General features: G+C 34.3%; 1 protein-coding gene across 3 annotated transcripts in view; it reads left to right on the top strand.

The window, feature by feature from the left end:
• Positions 1 to 23,467, top strand: part of LOC145249628 (uncharacterized) — a 62,356-nt gene extending 38,889 nt beyond the window's left edge. For 2 of the 3 annotated variants that reach the window (XM_080111372.1, XM_080111373.1), the window contains exons 7-14: positions 927 to 1,114; positions 5,470 to 5,779; positions 7,497 to 7,684; positions 7,869 to 8,178; positions 13,601 to 13,788; positions 19,157 to 19,460; positions 20,088 to 20,281; positions 22,812 to 23,467. In XM_080111372.1, coding sequence (XP_079967498.1) covers positions 927 to 1,114; positions 5,470 to 5,779; positions 7,497 to 7,684; positions 7,869 to 8,178; positions 13,601 to 13,788; positions 19,157 to 19,460; positions 20,088 to 20,281; positions 22,812 to 23,325 — 2,196 coding nt within the window. In that variant the 3' untranslated portion in view covers positions 23,326 to 23,467. The remainder of the gene's footprint in view (positions 1 to 926; positions 1,115 to 5,469; positions 5,780 to 7,496; positions 7,685 to 7,868; positions 8,179 to 13,600; positions 13,789 to 19,156; positions 19,461 to 20,087; positions 20,282 to 22,811) is intronic. The other variant, XM_080111374.1, reaches the window with a different exon arrangement.
• Positions 23,468 to 24,567: the final 1,100 nt, after the last annotated feature.

The raw sequence follows: 24,567 nt of genomic DNA, 5'->3' as shown, positions 1-24,567 counted from the left end.
GCTCATCACTTTCTAGAACAGTACCATTCTTTTGTTGGTCATGTTCTTTGACCTACTTGTGCTATGGACAAGAAATGTTTTCACTTTGTCCATTTCTTTCCAAAATAATTTTTGTTCTTTTTATTTTGACCTCAAACACACCCGCAGGCAATCCAGATTCAAACTTACATCGTGACCCATAACATTATTCTAATTGTGTGTTTATGCATCACAAAGTATTACAGAGTAGATTTATCGTAAGACAAAACTTGTTATCATGTTTACTAAGTTTCAGTTGATATGAATTTATCATACATTTTAGTCTGAACTTTTTCTTTTACTAACAAGTCACCAGTTATCAAGGCAAGGATAAGGGTTAATAAGATGAAATAATTGTCAGTAGACAGATGAAGAATATCATGAGAGGATTGAAAATAATTAACAAAATAGACTAAGATTACTTATGGAGATGTGTTCTAACAAGTATTTATTGGCATTGGATTTGAAGATGACTATGTTGTAAACTGCAGGGAAGCAGCCCCATTGCAATTTATTAAACAGGTAAGAAGCCTTGCAAAGAAACTCTGTTCATGGAAACTCCAGCTGATGCTAGACATGGAGGAAGGAAAGAAAGTTGTTTTCCGTTGTGATAGAAAGATCAGTCCTGTCTGTGAATCTTTTACAAGTAAATAATGATTGAATAGAGTAAGACTAGCAACGTCTCTCCTGTGGGAAAGAGATTAAAGAACAGAAATTAGATTTTACAGTTGATTTTGTACTCTGTCAATGCAGAAAAGAATGCTTTGAGTGACAACAGTAATCCATTTGTAAACTTTACCCTAACCACCACCACCACCACCACCACATAATATTTTCTTTGATATCAACCAATCCCATGTTTATCAATATTTTTCATTTTTATTGACTACATTTTTTTTTTTTTTCAGAACACTATCATACACAATCTTTCTTTTTATCCATATTTCGTAAAAGTTCCTGATTCAGAGGAAGAACCTGGCACAGGATGTTCCTGGAAAATTGATCCTGCTTCAGAAAGTAACCTTATAGCTGAAGCATTTAAAAAAAGAGAATCATCATCTTTGAGAAAAACTCGTAGCAGTAAACTTTCAACCATGTAAGTAACCTTTATTTTTTCTTCTCATCTATCTCTTTCAGTTTGTGAATGATGAATGATCTGATTTCCTCATCTTGGTTGTGTTTACATTTCAAGCATCTTACACTATAGTCTTCTTTTTTTCTGAGATATATAACCGAGACAACTCAAACATTATTTAAAGTGTGCTGGTTATCTTGACATTGGGTAGGTTTCTACCAGTTTTTATTGAATTTTTTAATTTTAAACAATTATCCAGACTCTAAAGATGTGACTTTCTTGTATCATTCAATTTTTTTGTTCTCATGTAATATTTGGCACTTCTTGTTTTTCAAACTAAATAAACACTTTAAAATAACTTAAAATACTAAAAACTTATCCATGTAGGTAGAAGAATTAGTTGCCTTTCATAATATGTATTTGTTATGCACTTATTTTTTGACCACTTTTTAGTTTTGTTGCTTATAGTACAAAATGCCTTTCAATCTTGACCAAACATTGTAAGAGAATTTAACAAGTTAACTGAAAGAATGCCACAACACCCAGATAGTTGAATACAAATTGTGTGCACACAATAAAATGTTGGTTTCAAAATATGAAAATGTCCAGAATCCCAACCCGCATTGAAAAACAAACAAAAAGAAACATCTGTATGATGTACATAACTATAATGAAAAGAAAATATTGTACACCAAAAATCATCTGATCAAGTAGTTTTGTTTTTATAAAGAAAATAATTTTTGAGCGAATTTGAATTTTTCCAGTGCTCCCCTCCACATGTTAAGAATGGCTTTCTAAAATCATGAAAATCATGATTTCGAGTATTTTCCCTGATTCTTACAGACTTTTCAAGATGATGTTGTGAGATTGTTGCTCTTAGTTTAGCCATAAAATTTTACTTTCATATTTAAAAATAAACTACTTGATCAATATACATGATTTTTAGTGTACAATATTTATTTTCTGTCACAGATTTTCCTTTATTTTTGTTTTATTTATGAGGAGGAATTCTAGACAAGCACCATCTTTCATAAAAGTTTCTCCTCAGTATTTGTTTTGTCCTTTTCTTAATATTTTACTCACTACTTGTATTTGTAATGGCATTCATCCTGGTCAACTATTGATGTAGTATGCTGCCAGGCCATATAAAGCATGTTCACAACTTAGTAATAAGGAAAACCATTATACCAGTATGTATATAAAATTACATTATTTATTTAAAACAAAACAAAGTTCATACATTGGTGCAATAATTTGGTAGTCACGTAAGGACATGTGATTGTGGCTTGTACGTGTTGACCTCTGTGGAAGTGTGCACAAATAGAGGTTATAGTTCATATTTTACACGAGCGATATATAGCTTAATTATAACAGTCTTGGATTGTTCATATTGTGTTAGCTCTACATGTAAGCATCTTAAAAGTAACAATGTTTATACAAAAAATATGCAAGCCTTACCTCACACGATGATGCATGTTTATGGTGTGCGCACATTTTTACGTGTACACTGCTTGGTGCCAAGCGAAAAAGAGGAAAAAGAGAAGGGAAACAGAAGGCTATGTCAGAGGCCACAGTAAATGCATGCGTATCAAAGTTATGTGATGTTTGCACGTGCTCCACTTCGTGCGTGTGTGTGCAACTGCACACAGCTTGTTCTGTGTCTGTTTGTTTGATCTAGACAAAGCGAATTGGTAGGTATAAACAGCTCACTATAAGTACTTGCTAAGAAAAAGTTATTTTAGGATTTGTTCTGGTCCTACCAGATCAGGCTGTCTGAAGATACTCGTTTTCTGACCTAAAATGTACCAAGCATTGATGTTATTGTTTTTGTTTTTTCCTTTCTCTTTGCAAAACTTAATAATGTCCTACAAAGTCAAAAACAACCAAACTAAGCAGAGTTCTACAGGTGTGCAGTTCAAAGAAAGAAGCTTTGTTCGTTTCGATGTAGGCGCAGATAAAGAGTGGAGGAAATCATTGATAGTGGTTTCAGCTAGACAAGTGTTTTTGTGAAAGTCATGCCGGTGGGGGGGAGGGGGGCACCATAGATTGGAGCTCAGATGAGCATGTGCCATGAAAATAACAATAAAGTAGAGACGGGCTTGCAACGTCTCTTGTGGGAAAGAGGTTGCAGGGAAGAGAAAAGGGAATCTCTCACTGTTTGTTTGTTGGCCACTGAAAGTCTTTTGGGAATAATATATTTTCAAAGCATTGGTGACAGGGGGAGGGGAGATGATGCCTTTCTTTGTTGGTGCATGGGAGCTTTCTGACTGTTGCTTGCAATTCTCAAACGGGCTGAAAGTAGTCCTTCAAAATTCCAATTAAAAACAGTTTGCTCTGGAAGTTGATTGGTCATCTTGTGACTAAACCACCTTGTAGGCTGCCCTCCATAAGAGGAAATAAATCTTAATGTTTATAACTGCTATAAGAGCAACTTTATGAACAAAATGCAACCTACAGGAGTCAACAGTTGTAGGGAAAATCGTGACTTACTTATATGTGCATGTTTCGTAGGGTTCGGTTGCTTAACAATTGCATTCACTAGTAAATACTTTAGAGAATTTGCAAAGAATTCAGATGAGCATTTGCAGTTTCAATGTGCATACTTATCGAATGGAAACAGAATTGTAGAACGAACTCATAGGATCATTAAGGCTATCGTGGACAAAAAGAATTGTTCAATATTGAAGGTCATTTACTGGCACAACGTCACTGCACTTACTAATGCACTACATGGATACCATGTCTGAATAAAGGGGAAGTGACTGGAGAGAAGTTTCTATGCAAATTAGACTAACCAAGTGCATAAAAAGGGCCGTGGCGGGAATGGGGAGGTGAGTTGGAAGAAAGTGTGCTACCTACACATATACACAGACAGCAGATCGTTTAAGTTAATTCCAAAAATCCTAGGCGGTAAAGAACATAAATTCATATGAAATCAGTTTTCAAACAAGAACAGTGAAAAGGAAGAATATATTTCAAGGAAGCGTCAGAAAAATTCTTTATGATGATATAGTTTTGAAATTATACTTATAAAAATTTAAGAATATATTGAATCCTCCTCAGCCTCCAGTTTTGATATTTAAGATGCTGTGAGTGTCCTGGATTCATGTTTTGCACCTGTTTTCCATGCACGAATACCAAGCTTCTGATAAAACTTGGTTAAGGGATTCTCTTTTAGTTTACTGCTACACATCCATTAGACCATGGCATGGTCATTACACTGAAGTCAGAAGCATTTGGGGCACATGTCTCACTACCATGCAAGATGATGGAATGAACACAGGTCAAAAATATCTTACCCACAGTCCTGAAGGAAATGTGTCTAGATGGAAGGGTTAACCGCACCTTCCTGCATCTTTCCCAAGCAATATAACAGTGATAGCACATCTGCAACCACCACCAGCATTTAACATGTCATCTAACATGTCGCAGAAGATAGTTTCAACATCAACTGGAGAGGCATCCACATCCAGAAGTGCCACCATTTGACCATCTATTAAACAGGCAACACCCCAACATCTTTGACAAATATAATTTGGGCCAACAACCAGCTTCCCAGCAAAACAACTACTCTTCTTGTAGGTCGATAGTTTGTACTGGAAATATTAAATGAAGTTTACAATTACATCTTTGTGACAAACAGCACAAGGAAACATGCCAGCATTCTGCAAGAGGTTGAGACCAACACGGAAGTAAGAATTTTTGTCTTCTTCATGTTCACTCCTCTCTTTGCTCTTATATTGAAGAGAAGTTGGCTGATTAGAGCCTTAATGGACTCCAATACTTACTCGAAACTCCTCACTGTAGTGGCCATTAACATGAACATGACTATGAGCATTTACACTCATGCCCTTGACGAACAGACAACAACCTCTTTCACACAAAAGCTCTTCATTGCCTACCTAAGCACTAGGTAAATGGTCAAATAAACAGATGCAAAGTAGAATGGTTTTCTAGGTGCAATGTACTTCAATTAGTGTGCAAAACCAAATGGTATCTCATTGATGCTCACCATCCCACATATGTGAATGTCCACAATATGTTCAGTTTCATTGCCTGGTCAGTAAGCTTAAAGTCATGGTAGTTGCTGTTGTGTAGGATATACCTTGGCATAGAAGTTTAAGATCTCACCATCTGTCTCAGCTGTCTCACCAACTGAATTATTTCTTTGCCAGCAACTTTGAGCATCTCAATAACAAATTTCAGGCAAGCCAGCAGCCTTGCGATTATTTATCCTGCAGATAACTTTTGGAACTAACTCTGCTGACCTCAGAAACTATTTATGCAAATATAAAATTATATTTAAAGATTTTTTTTTTTCAATTATTTTTGGACATTTTAAATGAATGTACACTTTTTCTTTTTTCTTAATGCAGTGCTACAAATTCTACTTCCAAAAGCCCAGATTCAAAACAGTGTGTGGTGCCTGAAGTTAAAGAATCAGTTGATGCTTTGCATGTTGATCTTGGAAAACGTGTTGATGCTGCATCTGTTGAAGGTGACAATACTGGCCAACAAATCTCCAGTAAAAAATCCAAGAATAAATCCAAACCTTCACCTTCCTATGATAAACTTATTTTTGAAGCAATATCGTCAACCCCAAATAAACAAATGACCTTGAATGACATATACATTTATATTAGTAAACACTACCCTCAATACAAGGCAATAAATATTACCTGGAAAGTAAGTTTCTTCATTCTAATTATTTAGCATAATTTGTGTTCCTTTTTTACACCATTTATATATTCATTATTGAATTTAGTTAATATATGTATAATCTAATGTAAGCTCTGTCTAACCGGTGTTGCTCAGGAGTATTTTTACCTTGATTTTTGTTTTGCATTTTTAAAACTATACTGTTCATTGTAAACAAATTTATAATTGAACAAAATTGTTAAAAAATTAGAACTAATTTTATTAAAATAATTGTTTCTAAATCTTGATAAAATTATTGAATGTAAAAAATTTCCAACAATTTTAATCTTTTAATACATGAGGATTTGCAAAAAAAATTTTTAAACAGGTTTAAACGACTTTCTATTTGGTTGTTTAAACATTTTCAAAATCTTTTCAAATTGCAAATGATCACAGAGTTTGTTTCATTTTTTTTTTTGTCAACTACCAAAAAAAGATTAAAATGACTGACCTGTTTGTGATATTATGACACTTTTGAAAATTCTATAGTATTTTTAAAACCTTACATCTGTCAGATAAAAAAAAAAATTTTGGCTTATATTATCATTTAAAGTTAAAAATCAAAATGTTATTAGTTAAGCAAATATTTTGGCAAGTATTTGTTAGCATGGGATTTAAAAACAAACATGTTGATTTCCAGTATAACTCTAACCCTAACCAGGCCTTTAAACTATATAGCCTGAAATGTTATTAATTTTCTTTTGAAGTCATTTCCTTTTGAGGCAAGATTTTAATAGACTAGATACACTTACTGATGCTAAGTCAGTGAGATGATGGAGATCAGAATTTTTATTTAGACACCATTTCTAGATGATTGCCCACCAAGGCTAATGGGCCCTTCACCTGTCCTGTAACTTATAGTTTTGAAATAAAATACATTATATTGGCTCTTATAAAACCTATGGTTGAGTACTCTTTTGTTTATTTTTGTTGTTTTTTTAACTAACTTATGTAAACTGTGTTAACTTTTTTAATCACCAAAAATAAAAGAACTATCCAATAGTAAAGCCAATCTCTTTGTGCATCTGTAAACACTAAATATATTTTCTCATACAAGATCAATATTTTATTGTTTGAACATAAATAACTGACCGACATGGATCCATTTTCTTACAAAAAATATATTTTAATCATTTTTATCCAAAACAGACTTAATCCTGATCATTATTTTATTTTTACTTAGTGATATTCAGAGGAAGTAAGAGGAGTTTATCTTTTCAAGAAAAAGTACTTTTGTTACCACTTGGAAAGTTTTTAGTAGCAATAATAACGCTATTAATTCATATTTTAATCTTACTTGGAATATGAATTGTAATAATAAAAGTGTATGACTGCTTTTAAGTGTCAACTGCAGTTCTGAACATGTAAAAATTTATTCATCTTCTCTAATAAATTGTTAGATTGTACTTATAACAATTTTGTTGTTACAAGACATGGTCTAGTCTCTGTGAAAATACGGCAGACATTGTTAATTCTCAATAACAATCATTTCCAATAGATATCACTTTGACATTAAATAATCCGAAAAAAGTTCATATGCCATAACATGACAAATCAAAGGCTAAGTTTTCAAAATTCTCCTATTTTTTTCCTTAAAGGCCATTTTTTGTATGATAAAAAAACTGCAATATTAATGAAAATATCTGCTACCATTGATTAAAGTTTGTTTTATATTAAATTTTTACTTCTCTGATCATTTTTTCAGAAATTAGTCAAACGTAAACTTTATTCAAGTCGCCAATTTTTAAAGGTTCATAATTTCCAAAAAAAAAATTCCAACCACTGTCTTTGGAAGATTGCATCAGTCTACAAAAGTAAGCCTAATACATTGAATAGAAGCTGCCAAAAAGATGTACCATGTTCAACAAGTCTTAATAATGGATGTTTAATTGGGTAAGGAACCATATTTCTAGCTTACTCTTTTTTCTTTATTTATATCCTGTTATTTAAATGCGTCAAGGTTCTAAGAGTTTCTCACTGCTTATTTACATTTTCTTGAAACAAATTTTTTTTTTTAATTTTTTTGGACATTTTAGATGAATGTACACTTTTTCTTTTTCTTTTTTTCTTAATGCAGTGCTGCAAATTCTACTTCCAAAAGCCCAGATTCAAAACAGTGTGTGGTGCCTGAAATTAAAGAATCAGTTGATGCTTTGCATGTTGGTCTTGCAAAACCTGTTGATGCTGCATCTGTTGAAGGTGACAATACTGGCCAACAAATCTCCAGTAAAAAATCCAAGGATACATCCAAACCTTCACCTTCCTATGATAAACTTATTTTTGAAGCAATATCGTCAACCCCAAATAAACAAATGACCTTGAATGACATATACATTTATATTAGTAAACACTACCCTCAATACAAGGCAATAAATATTACCTGGAAAGTAAGTTTCTTCATTCTAATTATTTAGCATAATTTGTGTTCCTTTTTTACACCATTTATATATTCATTATTGAATTTAGTTAATATATGTATAATCTAATGTAAGCTCTGTCTAACCGGTGTTGCTCAGGAGTATTTTTACCTTGATTTTTGTTTTGCATTTTTAAAACTATACTGTTCATACTAAACAAATTTATAATTGAACAAAATTGTTAAAAAATTAGAACTAATTTTATTAAAGTAATTGTTTCTAAATCTTAATAAAATTATTGAATGTAAAAAATTTTCAACAATTTTAATCTTTTAATACATGAGGATTTGCTAAGAATTTTGAAACAAGTTTAAATGACTTTCTATTTGGTTTATTTCTGTTTGAATATTTCCAAAGTTTTTTGCAAATTTTAAATGACCACAAAGGTCTTTTCTTTTTTAACAGTTAATGAATGATTAGAATGACTAACTTTTTTGTGATATTATGACACTTTTGAAAATTCTATAGTACTTTTAAAACTTAACTTTTTGGAAAGAAAAACATTTCTGGCTTAGATTGTCATTTAAAGACAATTCAAAATGTTATTGCTTAAGCAAAAAGTTGTACAAGCTTCAGATTTAAAGATAAACATGTTGTAGTCTGTAGGGAAGCAGACTTGATGTAATGATTTATATAGATAAAATATATAAGTAAAGAATACATGCTAGGAGATTACTCTTTGTAAACTAATATCATCATCATCATCATATATTTCATTTAACATCCATTCTACATGTTAGGTTATATTGGAAATCTGTTTCTATCTATAACCAGGTTTTTAAACTGCATAAACATAAATAACTCAATTTTATCGAAAATATCATAATCATTATTATTTTTGTTTTTGTTTGCTTAGTGATATTCAGAAAAGCTATGAGAAGTTTATCTCCTCCAGAAAAAGTACTTCTATCATTTATAACAACTGGAAAGCTTTTTAGTAGCAATAATAATGATATTAATTCATATTTTAATCTTGCTTGAAATATAAATTGTAAGTTAAATCTTCTATGATAATATAAGTGTGTGACCACTTTTAAGTGTCAACTGCAGTTCTGAACATGTAAAAAGTTATTCATCTTCTCTAATAAATTGTTATATTTCACTTATAAGTGTGCATTGTTACCTGTTGATTCTCAATAACTTTGATCATTTCCAATAGATATTACTTTGGCATTAGATAACCTAAAAATGGTTGATATACCATAAAATAGACAATATGGAGAGTAGAAAACGCATTGTGGATGCGTTATCGGCAGCTCCTGTTACTCTCGCTTCTTCTTATTTGTCCCTCAGTCCTCATTTTTTAATGAGTGATTTTTCTGACAAAGGGAGAAGAAAAAGCTGTTTTCTAGGTTGGCAGTATTTTGTGCGAACAGTTGGCAGAGATGGCGGAAATTTTCTGTTTCTATGTCTATCCTTGTAGCCATGTCATTAGTAAGGGTGCTGGAGGTAAACGTTTTGTCTGGGCTGACATTATCCGCCTGATAGTCAGGGACCCGAACCTTGGATTAACCATAAAGGAGGCTGTCCTATCAGCAGGTGCAAAGTACTGGAGCTGCTGTATTGCCATTTGGTGAATGGATTCTGGACCATGCAGTAGCTTCTGGATGCCATACTAGTGGGTAATTGTTACGGCTTTACCTTATCATTAGCTACAAATAAAATTCTTCATTTCTTTTTCTCTCTTAGTTTCCCCTCTCTGTCCTGCTCTAAGTAAATTTGACGACCTAGTCCACAAATTTCAAAATTTCATCATGACAAGTTTCAAGAAAAAATACACGATTAAACCTGGTTCTCCAACTTCCAACGTAGACCCCTACTACCATGTCTCCTTCTCCAACAACAGGGGTCTACGTTCTAACCTTCCAGAGGTTGAAACCCAATTACAGGAGACTAAACCAGACCTTTTATTTTTAAGTGAAACTGGCATTGGACAGGCTATTTCCCTAGAAGAGTTCGCAATTAAAGGATACTCTAACTTATCTTCTAAATCTGATCCCCAAGATCGCCATGGGCATGGAATATGTGCTTATATTAAAGATAGCTTTCCATGTGGTAGGGACATCTCCAGGGAAGATCCTAACTTACCCTATATGTGCTTCTGGGTTGCTTTAGCTCACACTACGGCATTTTTATTTACTCTCTATCGCCCCCACAACAGCGGAGTTACTATCTTTAAAAGCATATCTGAGAAAATTGACCAAGTCCTATCTGCTTATCCTTCAGCTAACATTCACGTATGTGGAGACTTCAATGTTCACAACGTCGAATGGTTGACCCACTCAAACAAGACCGATGATGAGGGGAGGTTCTGTCATGATTTCTCCATTGCCTATGACCTCACTCAGATTGTTCAGGAACCCACCCGTGTGCCCGACAATGACGGCCAGTATGCAAGCCTACTAGACCTTTTTCTCACAACTTGCCCTGAACTATGTTCAGTTTCTGTTCTGTCGCCTCTTGGCTCTTCCGACCACTCTGTTGTATCAATTAAGATAAAAATGAAATGTAATAAGTCCCCAGACGTACCTCTCCATCGTACAGTATATCGATACACTAAGGCTGACTGGGATAGCTTCCGTACATTTATAACTGATCTACCTCTGCATTCCATATTTAAAAAGGATGTGTCCTCTATAGTATTAGACCTGACGGAATGGTTAATTGTAGGTATTGATCGTTTCATACCCTCGAAAAAGTTTCAGCAAAAACCTAGCAGCCAGCCATGGTTTTCCAGAATGTGCTGCTGCCATTGCGCACAGAAATCACTTTTTCCACTGTTTCCAACGTAATAGATGTATGGAAACTAAAGCCGCTTTCAGGACTGCCAGCAACCATTGTAAGAAAGTAATAAAGAGCGCAAGATGGTTGTATGCTCAATCTGTTAAGTCCAAAGTAGCTGAGCAGCGGCTTGGTTCCCACCAGTTTTGGCAAATAGCAAACAGAATTCTGAACAGAAGTGTACGCTCCATTCCAACTATCATCAATGGACCTGAGGTAATCTCGTCAGCATCAGACAAAGCCAAACTCTTTGTCAAGAACTTTGCAGCTAATTCTACCTTTTGCGATCAAGGCCGCCAACCCCCAATATTTCCTCCTGTATCTGAAAACACACTATGTGATATACGTATATCTGTACGTGATGTTGCCAAGCTAATCAAAAACCTTGATTCCAGTAAAGCAACTGACCCGGACAGTATTCCAATTATAGTACTCAAAAAACTTCAACCTGAACTAGCGCCCATACTTACAAAACTATTTAAACGTTGCCTTAAGTAGAATAGTTTCCCATCTACTTGGAAAATTTGATCTGTATGCCCTGTATTTAAGAATTCAGGTGATCGCTCATCCCCCTCTCAGTACAGGCCAATAAGTCTCCTGTGCGTCATGAGTAAGTTGCTGGAATCTGTGTTAAATACAGAAGTAATCAACCATCTCAACAAAAATAACCTTCTTAGTGACACTCAATATGGTTTCCGTTCTGCTAGATCTACAGCAGATGTGCTTACAGTTATATCTCATAGGATTAGCAAATCTCTCGACGGAGGCAACCTTTCTAGGGCAATTGCTCTTGACATATCTAAGGCCTTTGATAGGGTATGGCATAAAGGTTTACTTCATAAGATCTCTAGCTATGGTATAGCTGGAAATGTCTTCTCAATTATTAAATCATTTCTTTCTGATAGGTTCATAAGAGTAGTAGTTGAGGGGCAAAAATCAGAAGCCCACAGTATTAATGCCAGTGTCCCTCAGGGGTCCATCCTGGGCCCAACTCTTTTCCTGATCTACATTAATGATCTTCCAAATCACATCCTTACATCATTTGTAGACATTTATGCTGACGACACTACCATTTATGGTAGCACATCTAAGACAGTAAACGACCAAGTTCTCTCCAATTCTCTCTCCTCTGATCTTGAGCATGTAGTACAATGGGGAAAGGAGTGGCTGGTTACTTTTAATGCATCTAAAACCAAGCTTCTCTCTTTACATCATCAACATTCTGATCCCCATCTGGCATCAATTGAAATGAATGGCTCTCGTCTTCAGGAGGCCTCAAGTTTTGACAAGCTTCTGGGCTTGACCATTACTCCTGATCTTAAATGGAACACGTACATCAACGTAAATCTGTTGCCAAGGCCGCTGGAAAAATGGTGGGATCTTTCTATCGATCCAGTAGATATCTCACTGATGATGCAATTCTCTATCTATATAAGAGCCAGGTACGTCCAAGGATGGAATACTGTTGCCACATCTGGGCAGGAGCTGCTAGAAAGGACTTGTCCTACCTTGATAGAGTTCAAAATAGACTTCGTAGCCTCGTAGGAGATGTCCTTTTCTCCTCCTTGCAACCTCTATCTCACAGAAGAGATGTTGCGAGTTTGTCTCTGATGTATCGTTATTTTCATGGAAAGTGTTCGACTGAGCTTCAATCTATGGTCCCCCCTCGCAAAACTTTCACAAGAAACACTTGTCTAGCTGTAAACTATCAATAATTCCCCCCACTCTTTATTTATCTGTGCCTAAACCTAAACGTAGATTCCATGAACAAAGCTTTTTTATTAGAACTGCACGCCTGTGGAATTGTCTTCCGTTTTCCTGCTTTCCGGCTGACTACAATATGGTTGTCTTCAAGTTTAACGTAAATAAGTTCTTGATGAGCCGTTCCATATAAGTTATCAACTTTAACAAATTTTCATTACTAATGATTATTATATTGTCCAATTTCTACTGTACATTCTTTAACCCTTATACTTGAGTGGCCCCTTGGCCTTGATAATGTGTTGATACCTATGAAAAAAAAAAAGTCCAATGTGAACAAGTTCTAATTGAATCGTCCCCCTAAGTAATCCAAGTTACAAAATTCCCACTGTTTACTATGCTAAAATCACAATGACTAATGTATACCTATTAACCCTTATCCTCGAGTGGCCTCTGGGCCTTGATAAGTGGTGACACCCATGTTAAAAAAAAAAAAAAAATCAAAAGCTAAGTTTTCAAATGTGTCAGAAAAAGAGAACTGTTGACTCGGAGCATTGCCAACACGCACCCAACAGCACTGCCAATAGGAACTCAATTAGTAACGCCAATATGAACTCGAACAATAACATCAACTCAAACTAAGAGTGACCTACAAAACGATTAATGAATAACTTGAGTGTTATCCTTATATTGCTCCTAGCCATGGATTCTCATACCCTAAGGGGTGTTCAGTGAGAGTATGCACACACCTTTCTTCTGCATATACCCGTCACAGCCAAACTCCCTATTTTTTCCTTAAAGGCCATTTTTTGCATCATAAAAAAACTGCAATATAAATAAAAATGTCTGCTACCATTGATTAAGGTTTGTTTTATATTAAATTTTTTTGTTTCTCTGATCACTTTTTCAGAAATTAGTCAAACGTAAACTTAATTCAAGTCACCAATTTTTAAAGGTTCATAATTTCCAAAAAAAAAATTCCAACCACTGTCTTTGGAAGATTGCATCAGTCTACAAAAGTAAGCCTAAGACATTGAATAGAAGCTGCCAAAAAGATGTACCATGTTCAACAAGTCTTAATAATGGATGTTTAATTGGGTAAGGAACCATATTTTTAGCTCACTTTCTTCTAATCTTTATTTATATCTATCTGTTATTTAAATGCGTTAAGATTCTAAGAGATTCTGTCTGTGAGAATTTCTATGCCAAATATTGGATTATCTATAATATTAAAGCCAGTTGTCTTTGTGTATATTTGTATGTTTGGCTAAAAGTCATAAACAACAAAACAAAGGACTAATATTAGTCTTATTACTTTTCATATGATTGATATTTCAAAATTTGCATCATTACATCTTGTAATAAAATGATTGTTTTAACATTATTCTCAGATGCCTCTCATAATAAAATTATTAGTGTTTCAGTAATACTCTTAGAACTGATACTACACTTGTTTATATCTATTTATATTTGTATTTCTTGACTAAAATTCAACCAGGTAATAAAATGTTAACTTCTGGCTAGTGGATCAGCAAATATAAGTGCTTTGAAAGATTATATAAATAGAAATGTCCATTGACAGAAAATGCTAATTTAGTAAAATTTTAACTTGCAGTTTGTTGATAATGCTTAGGAATTGTTAAATGAAATTTTCTTTAGTTTGTAATGATTATAACATCATATATACTACTAATGTACCAGTGTCCCAGCATTTCTTTGGAAATTAAATTAAATGAAGAAATTTCATGCCCTAAAGTTGAAGCACTGAATAATATTACAACTAATAACAATAATAATGATATTAATAAAAATAATATTAATAGTAATAATAATAATGATAACAATGCCTCTAATAAAAATGATAATGACACTAATGAAAATAACAACAATAAATAAAATAATAATCATGATTCTATTAAACAATTATTAGACATTGATAATATAACAATAACAACAATAACAACAATAACAAGAACAATATTACTAATACTAATAACATTAATAAGAGTAGCAATAAGGTTAACAAAAAAATAATAAAAATTAGATTAATAATAAAACTGATAATAATAATAACAGCAAGTCACAACAACAACACTAAGAACATGAAAAAATAGAAAGCAAAAATAATAATAGCAGCAGCAGCAGCATTAATGATAATAAAAAAATCCATTTTGGATATCTGTAGATGTAAATGTGTAAATCTAAGAAAGGATATGTAAGTTGAAGAAAATAAACCGAAACAAAGTTGAATCAGTTTTTGTTATTAAATAAAAATATTAATTTAATGAAAGTGAAGAATTTAAGGTCTATTTACAAGAATAATGTTGTTATATAGCCAAAGGTTTAAGAAAATAAAATGTATCTGTTGTATATATACATGGCACCAAATCGTATTATATGTTGTATTTTTATCTATAAGGTTCATAACTCATTAGCTTCTCTTTACATAACACAAATGTGCTCGCCACGTGACAGGTAATTACATGAGATGTCCCATTAATAATTTGTTTATTGTTTCTCTAAAAGACGTCTACAATATTTGAACCGATTGTTGTTTCATCACAATGAAAATCGTATGTACCTTTATTCTTTATCTTGTTCGAGTGTCAGTTTCATGTCATGCGTTCTCTCTGAAACAAACACTTTTCAACACAAATGACTGTTTTTTCTGGGCAAATGAGTTCTTTATTCAGCCGTCAGTGATGTTCCCAATCAAACCTTGCATTGCCAGTTCATTAACAAGAGAGGATCGTGTCTCTATCCAGCTATGATCTCATTCTCCATGAGCGTCTCGTCGCTTCTACGAGAAATTTGTCTTCCCATCATCCGGATCCAGAGAGCAGCTTTTCCGATCCATTCTTTCTACCATCCAAAAAAGGCTCTTTTTGATATCGTAATCATGATGTTCCACCAAAGAATTTGTGACATTGCAATCAACAACACAATCATGCCATGTCAACGTGTGCTCAAACCATCTCTCTATATTGTTGTGACATATTAGGTAAACAAATAACTTACAGCTACGCTCATTACAGACCCATTTGAATTTAATAATTTCTAATCTAAAACAATAAGCCATGATTCTCAATTTTATATATTGCACTGGCCACAACTGCTAGTCTGTTCTACGTAGGGCCCATTATCTAACAATGCTTTAATTATGTCAAATATAGTGATACTAGTAGTAGATGTATTCTTAGCTCAGTTTGAAAATGAGCACCCAAGTGGGTGCTGAATATATACATCTGTTGCTATATGCCACAAAGTACTATTTTAGTAATTTTAACATGAAGTAATTGAATAGTTATGATAAGTCTAGTTTTGACTGTTTGGGGAATCCATACATGTCATTGTATAATGCTAAGAACAAATTGAGAAGCAACGTCAAACATAGCTCCAGTTACAGGTCTACAGTGGTTGCTGCTGGTCCCGGGGTTGGTTGGCTATCACTATTTTGGCTGCTGCTGATCATTGTGCATGGTCTGCGTTCATCTGGGACACTATGTGTTCTACAGGAGAATCCAGCTCAACCTATTCTGAGCTAATGTCATGTCAAGTCAATGTCAAGATTGAGAAGCATTAGAAGGAAAATTCTCAGTGAAGGTTTAATATTAGATGTTTGTGTTATGTCTATGAATATCATTATTGATAATTACTATAGATTATATATATCTAATATATAAAAGGCTATATGTCTGTCTGTCTTTATATTTTCAAACTGTATCTCCTCCGAAACAGATAGTGACAATCAAATGATTGGAATTTTTACGAACTGTTCTTTTTTGGATCTTTAGCCAGTTAAAATAGTTTTTAAGGAGTCAAAAAGGGGTCAAAATTGAAAAAATCGTTATACATTTTGTAGATTCATTGTAATTTAATTTTAATATTTAATCAGTTCATATGCGTGTCACATTGATATAGTTTCGGTTTTGATTCTAGCTGATGGCACCTAAATACTTTTTTTTTTTACTTTTGAAATCACAACTCTATAAAGATATATACAAAATCTGGACAAATAAAAATATCATATTGAAGCGTATTTTACATCCATTTGTTGTTTCATCACAATGAAAATCGTATGTACCTTTATTCTTTATCTTGTTCGAGTGTCAGTTTCATGTCATGCGTTCTCTCTGAAACAAACACTTTTCAACACAAATGACTGTTTTTTCTGGGCATCAGGGAACTAATCAGAGATGCCCCTATGGAGAAATATTTTTTCTCTCCCTGCTGAACAGTGTGCAAACAAGACCACTGACTGGTTCAAAACTGCAATCGAAGCGCATGTTCCCATGCGGAAATTTTATAGTAAGCCCCACTCTCCCCAATAATTTACGTTGACTTGCGCAACTGCCATTGCTCAAAAGCAGCATGCATACCGTAGGTTTAACCGACATAAGTCCAGTTCAAACAGACTGAAGTATATAGAAGCTAGAAATAACATTAAGAAAGAAATAGCGACAGCTAAGAGAGAATTTACGGAAACCACTAAAAAGCGCATCGAAGCACAAAAACTAGGAACTCGTGACTTCTGGAAAATCTACAACAGTGTAGTAAATGATGGGCAATCAACAATTCCCCCACTAACCAACAATCACGAGGTTGTCTCCTCAGCAACCGACAAGGCTAACATGCTTGCCAGTCGGTTTGCCTCAAACTCCACACTGGACCCGTCCAACCACCCCCTACCTGACTTTCCTATGCGGACAGACGCCACGCTAGTCGATCTGAAAATCACCCCTGCTCAGGTGCATGCCATTATAAAAAACCTTGACACTTCAAAAGCATGTGGACCCGATCTCATCCCAGCTGTGCTATTAAAAAAGTGCTCAGCCGAAGTAGCTCCAGTTCTCTCCAAACTCTATAACAAATGCCTTAATGAAGCTTGCTTTCCGGGCTGTTGAAAAACTGCTTCTGTTGTACCAGTATTCAAGAATTCTGGCGAAAGGACTGACCCATCAAATTATCGCCCCATTAGCCTCCTCCCACTTTTTGCCAAAATATTTGAAACCTTAATTAACCATGCTCTAGTCCATCACCTTACAGATGCTAAACTTCTGTCTGACAAACAATATGGATTTAGACAAGCCCATTCCACAGCAGACATCCTAACTGTAATCTCTGAACGTATATACCATTCACTGGACAAAGCGGGGGAAGGGCAGAGAGGTAGCTCTAGATATATCTAAGGCTTTTGACAGGGTATGGCATGAGGGTCTCCTCAGGAAAATTAGATCATACGGTATCACTGGTAGAATACATAACATAATTAAATCCTTCTTAGATAAGAGAAAAATCCAGGTTGTCCTCGATGGTCGTACATCTAAACAATATGATATAAATGCGGGAGTGCCCCAGGGTTCTATCCTTGGACCTCTATTGTTCCTGATATTCATAAATGACCTCCCGACAAAATTGCCTCTGAGATGGGTATATATGCTGATGACACTACACTCTATGGCAGGCACGACAGGAAGACGAATGAACACATTTCTAAAGAAATGGCAGAAACACTAGAGGAAGACCTCCAATCTGTAGTGGAATGGGGACAAAAGTAGTTGGTCGCGTTCAATGCCGCCAAGACTAAACTAGTTTTCTTTCAATAATTACAAGAAACCCTCTCTACCACCTATAGCAATGGCCAGCGACTCTTTATCTGAGAGTATATCTTTCAAACTCCTTGGCCTAACGTTCACAGGAAACATGAGTTGGAACAATTACATTGAAGGCATTGCCAGGGCCGCTGCAAGAAAATTGGGCTCTCTCTCTACCGTGCTAGACAACTACTAACACCCGAAAGTATCCTGTACCTCTATAAGGCCACCATTCGCCCATGTATGGAGTATTGCTGTCACATTTGGGCTGGTGCATCTGCTACTTGTCTCTCGCTCCTTGACAAGGTTCAAAAGAGAGTCGCAAACCTGATAGGCCCTGAACTGGCATCTAAGCTTCAGCCTCTGTCCCATCGACGAAATGTTGCATCCCTCTGCCTTTTCTACAAGTATTTTAGTGGTGAATGCTCTGATGAACTGCAATCACTTGTGCCCCCACGACGTGAGCACCCTCGACAAACCCGACAGGCTGCTAAATCCCACCCCCACACTGTAGAGATCCCTAGATGTAAAAGATCTTTTTACTCCAATAGTTTCTTCCCCAGAACCGCTAGACTCTCGAGTTCCATTCCAGGTCCCTGCTTCCCCAACAGTACTGACGTGCAGAAGTTCAAGTGTAACGTGAACCAACATCTTGCTGCCCAAATCCCTACATAGTATCCCAGTAGTTGTTGCCCCTGATAGTAGCCCTCCCACACCAAAGTGGCAATTTGCCTTGTTTTGGGTGAAAATGTAATAAAAAAAAAATTTAAAAAAAAAAAAAAAGAAAAGGTTTTGTTTTTTTTGTATTATTTTAGCCATTTAAAAAATTTTTGAAAGTACTCTTATTTATTTTTTATCTTTTTGTTATGTAGATTTGAAAATTCCAGTGGCCCAAGTTCAAGTCAGTGTTTGGTGTCTGACCTTGAGAAACCAGTTGATACTGTGCCTGTTGATCTTGGAAAGCCAGTTGATGCTGCATCTGTACAAGGTGACAATACTGGGCAACAAATCCCCAGTGAAAACTCCAAGGATAAATCCAAACCTTCACCATCCTATAATGAACTTATCGTTGAAGCGATATCATCAACCCCAAATAAACAAATGACATTGAATAACATGTATATTTATATTAGTAAACACTATTCTCAATACAAGGCAATACATATTACCTGGAAAGTAAGTCTATTCATTTTGTTTATTTTGCATAATTTGTGTTCCTTTTTTATGCCATACATATTCATTATTGAATTTATTTAGTTTATATATATATATATATATATATATATATATATAAAAGTAAGAATGTGTGTGTGAGGACACTTCTCAACCTATATATTCAATAAATCTTGGATCTATAGACTTGAAATTTGGTATATTCAGACGTGTGGAAAACTTTTAAATAGTTTTCAGCTAGAAAAAAAGGCTGTTAATCGGTAAAAAAATTGGTATGTGGAGGTTATCGGATTTTTATCTGTTTGTCAACTGTTTCACGAATGCGCATGTATGAATGATTCATATGACAGATTCCAGGAGTCTTCTTTGGTTTGGTCACATTCAAAGAATAAATGAGAATGTTTAGGTTAGTAGATGTAGAACAGTTTATGGACAGGCAAACATAGTCAAATTCACTCTTATTAGAGGGAATTTGGCTAGGATAGGTTAGTTTGGAAGTCAATTTCTAAAAGCATGGCAGAATGTAGAATAGATGTTAAACTGATGGAGAAGATTGCAATATCTGCTGCTATTGATGAATATTTGTTCTATATTCAATTTTTCTGTTTCTCTGATTTTAATCTTTTTCAGAAATGCTTGAAACAAAAGCTTTATTATAGTAGCCAATTTGAAAAAGTTCAGTATTCTCAAGGTGGGCGTGGCAAAACATGTTTCTGGAGGATTGCTTCAGTCTCAGAAAGCAACCATGCATCTCAAACATTGAAAGGAAGCTACCAAAACACTGTACCATGTTCCATAACTGCTAATAATGAATGCTCCATCAAGTAAGGAACCATGTTTTTCATTCTCTTCTTACATTGCTTTATCAGTTAATTGAAATGCACTAAAATTCTAACAAGGTGGTTATTTTTTTATTAAGATTCAAGCAAAATATGTCAGTTCAAAATAAAATAACAGGAAAACTTATGAATATACTTACTTATCAATGAAAAATATATAGTATATACCAAAAATTACAAAAAATAAGTAAATAGAATTTTAATAAAAGAAATAATTTACTGTTCATAAGTTCACAGACTCTAAACAAGCCAGCATGTTATCTTCATATTAGAAAAAGGGAGATAATCTACAGCCAGCTTGGCTTGATGCAAATGTTGGAGACTCTCAATAATAATTTTATTTTTTATTAAAATTTTACTCGATAATTTTCCATAATTTTTGGTATACACTGTATATTTTTTACTGATGAGTAAGTGTATTTATAAGTTTTTCTGTTATTTATTTTGAACTGTCATATTTCTCTTGAGTTTCAATAAACATGTCTTAAAGTTCATGTCAAATAAAAATAAAATAGTAGTGTGATTCCAAAGAATCAGCAAAACAAATGTTAAGAGGAAGAAATCCAAGGTATTGAATGCAAACTAGAATTTTTCAAAGACAATAATTAATGTTTCAAAATGAGTCTAAATTCTTCTCATACAAAAATGATTAAACTTTCAATATTAGTTTCATTATATCTCATAATAACAATTAATATATAAAATTATGTTGGTTGGATTTTAAAAGTTAGACCTAAATAGCATTTAAATGAAAAAATCAAACTTATTCTGACTAACCAATTTCCATCTGTTAGTATTATGTTATGCTATTGTAGTTAAGATTTCTGACATTCCAAAAATAAAGTAAATTCACAATGTATTAATTACATTTTCAAAAAGCGTGACTTATGGACAGATCTATATCTATATGAGATATTCCAATATCTATGTGTAACTATTGATACTTCAGATTGAGTAAACTATTATATAAAATATATTTGATTTTTATCTCAGAGGAATTATAAAATGATTGGTTGAATGATTAGAACAATTTCTGATTTGTGTATTCATTCTTTTTGCGGACTGTTATCCTCATCTTCATAGTTGTTGTTTCACCACGTTTCGGCCAGCTCATCCTCTGGCCTTCCTCAGGTGGTTAACTGCGATAGGATAGGAATGCTTTGGGTTTGTGATGCAGTGGATAGAGGCGTTGTGTCTCTACGGTTCCAGGTGAACATTGTCTGAAGATAGCGGTTTCAATCCTACCGAAAGCAGGCCAGAGGATTAATTGGCCAAAAACCTAGTGAGACAACAACAACTATGGAAGGCAGTAATTACTGGGGATACACTTACAAGACTCAGCATTCCTATGTCATTGCGGTTAACCACCTGAAGAAGGCCAGAGGATGAGTTGGCCAAAACGTAGTGAAACAACAACAACAACTATGAAGATGAGGATAGCAGTCCACAAAAAGAATGAATACACAAATTTTGTAAGCCTCATCTCAAAGGATTCAAAAATAAATAAATAGATAAATAAAATAATATATAATAGAACATTCTATTTCAAACTAGCAAGACCTGTATCCCAGTGTTGCTTGGGGGAAAATATGAAATACTGATTTTAATTAAAAAGTAAATAAATAGTATAGTATCAAAAGAAAATTCACAAAAGAAACCATTTCACTGTCAGTACAAAGCTCTTGGATACACAATGTTTACGGACCATTCTTTTATAGGTCTTTAGCCAGTTAAAATAGTTTTTAAGAGGTAAAAAAATGGGTCAAAATTGAAAAAATTATACATTTTCTACATTCATCTTAGTTTATTTTTAATTTTTAATCAGTTTATTTGTGTGTCATGTTGGTACAGTGGTAACGTCACCAGCTTTGAATGCTACAGTTTTGGTTTCAATTCTAACTGGTGGCACCCAAATACTTTTTTTTTTACTTTTGAAATTATCGCTCTATAATAATATATACGAAATCTGGATAAATTAAACTTTCATATTTAAGCGTATGTTATGCTTTAGTTTTGGTGGAGGATGTGCACATGAATTCATTTAGAAAAGGATTTCTGCTAAAAATCTGCATAGAAACATCTTAAATATCTTAAGTACAAATAAGTTTAACTATATTAAGTTTAATATATGGCATAATTGCATTGACACACAGGTTCTCGTCAGATCACCGAAGTTAAGCAACATCAAGCCTGGTTAGTACCAAATGGGTGATCATTTGGGAATTCTAGCCGCTGTATGTGCTCTCCATTTATCTCAGCATTTGTTTCCAGTCGTCCTGCAAATACACTTCACTTGTCACTGGTATTTAACAATGTCGACTCAGGAAAGGTGTGGTTGGAGATTGCGCACCTCCTGCCACAAAAATTTCACGCGCAGGCATCTCTTCGTGGGTATCCATAGTTTGTTAAAGACTGAAGGCGCCCTAAGTTTAAATATGGCTTATTTACATAAGTCTTAGAAATCCACAAAATTCATCTTTAATTCCATTGTTTCTTTTTCCTTTTTTCTTTCTAGATCTTCTGCAGAGCCCAACTCAAATGAGATGCAAGATTCGTTAGAAGATGCTGTTGCTGTGTCTAAAAATCTAACAGATTGTGTCTCTGTCGACCACTGTTTGTCTGCATCTCCCCCTCTTCCTTCAGCCTCACTGCATCTCAACCCAAATACTTTGCCAGTTTCACAAATACAAACATCATCGTCAACAAACATCCAACCCCCACGCCTGAGGCCATCAACAGAAGTATCGAGAGTGCCATTTGAAGAAACAGCACCTTCCACATCACATCCACCCTCCATAGAGATGATGGAAGGTGGAAGTGATGATTCTGAATGCCAGAATTTGATGTTATCAATTAGGAAATATGAAAACCTAATCCGAAACGGCATGCGAGAAATTATTGAAAAAGATGTTATGATTGAAAGGTTAAAGAAACAGGTAAACACTCTCAGCATTAATCAGAGCAAAATGCGTCAGAATCTGCGAAGGTTGCAAGATCAACATCTACGGAAAAAGTTGGGCGTTGATTGAGATTATTTAACCGCAAATTATATGATTTATGAAACTTGTTTACATATGTGCAAGTCATGAAGAAATTAATATAAATTTTAAAAATTATAGAAAAATGGTCCAGTAGAAGATGTGCTAAATCTTTTTTTCACAAAAAATCAGACAGAGATTTTCTATTTTTTTAATGGTGGATTTCAATTAAAAGCAAAGGAGATCAGTCAGTTCGTCACACAGAATTGGTTGCACAACTGTTTTACATTAAAACATGTGATAAAACTTGTTGAATTTGATAAATTCTATTTTTTTTTTACTTGTAATTATTTTTCTACTGAATCATTTTTATAAATTTTTAAAATTTATACTAATTTCAACATGACTGTTTTTACCTGAAATATATTTGTTCAAAATTCTATTCTAAACTTGTTCGTCTTTCATCGATTTTCCACTGGATAAAAATAAATCCTAATCATCTAAAAAGAAAGAAGACTGTTCTGGGACCATGTATTATGTTACTCTCACGTTGCTATTATAAATTACAGGTGAAAACTTGAATATAGTTCAAGGGAAATAACTCTTGATATACTGTTGCAACACTATCATAAAACAATGATACTATTTTCGATATAACCACTGGTCGGCTGGTTGCATGTCATCCCATGTCTTTCAAACAGTTTTATCATACTCAATTTCAATCATAAGGCTTCGGTTAATCCATGGCATGTTGTTTTCAGGCAAGAGAAAATAGAGGAAGAACTTGAGAGGAGAGAATGGAGATGCAAAAATGACTAGTCATGAAAAATTAGAGGAAGCCTGTATATATATTTTTAATACTAATGAGTCATCACTTACCAAGGCGAAACGCCATTCAAGGATAAGAGTTAATGAAAATCTCAGTTGGATGATAAACAATATAGAGTGGAACAATCAAAATATTGCCCTAGAAAAGACAACTTCATTCCATTTCTGTTTGATGAAAACCGGTTTTCTTTTTTTGTTGCAGACTATCTACTTGTTGACCAGTTGTATACAAATCCCAAGAGCGATAGGAGCCTTCTATCATGCCTGAAAGTGGTACAATGTTCAACGGGCGAGATCGGAGATGCGCCACTGTACAACTCATGCTCTCTACCGATCCAAATTATGACAACAGGACCATTGCCAGCAACAAAATGCATCACTGGATCGCTACAAATAACAGGGATGTGCCCAGGGTGATGAAAGTCTACACCACAGTGTACCTGAATGTGCTGAAAAGTGAGGTGA

The sequence above is a fragment of the Euprymna scolopes genome, chromosome 28, assembly GCF_053919585.1.
Source record: "Euprymna scolopes isolate OS-2025 chromosome 28, ASM5391958v1, whole genome shotgun sequence".
Lineage (NCBI taxonomy): Eukaryota > Metazoa > Mollusca > Cephalopoda > Sepiida > Sepiolidae > Euprymna > Euprymna scolopes.
The sequence above is the reverse complement of the archived record's forward strand: the minus strand, read 5'-3'. Positions and strand labels throughout refer to the sequence as shown.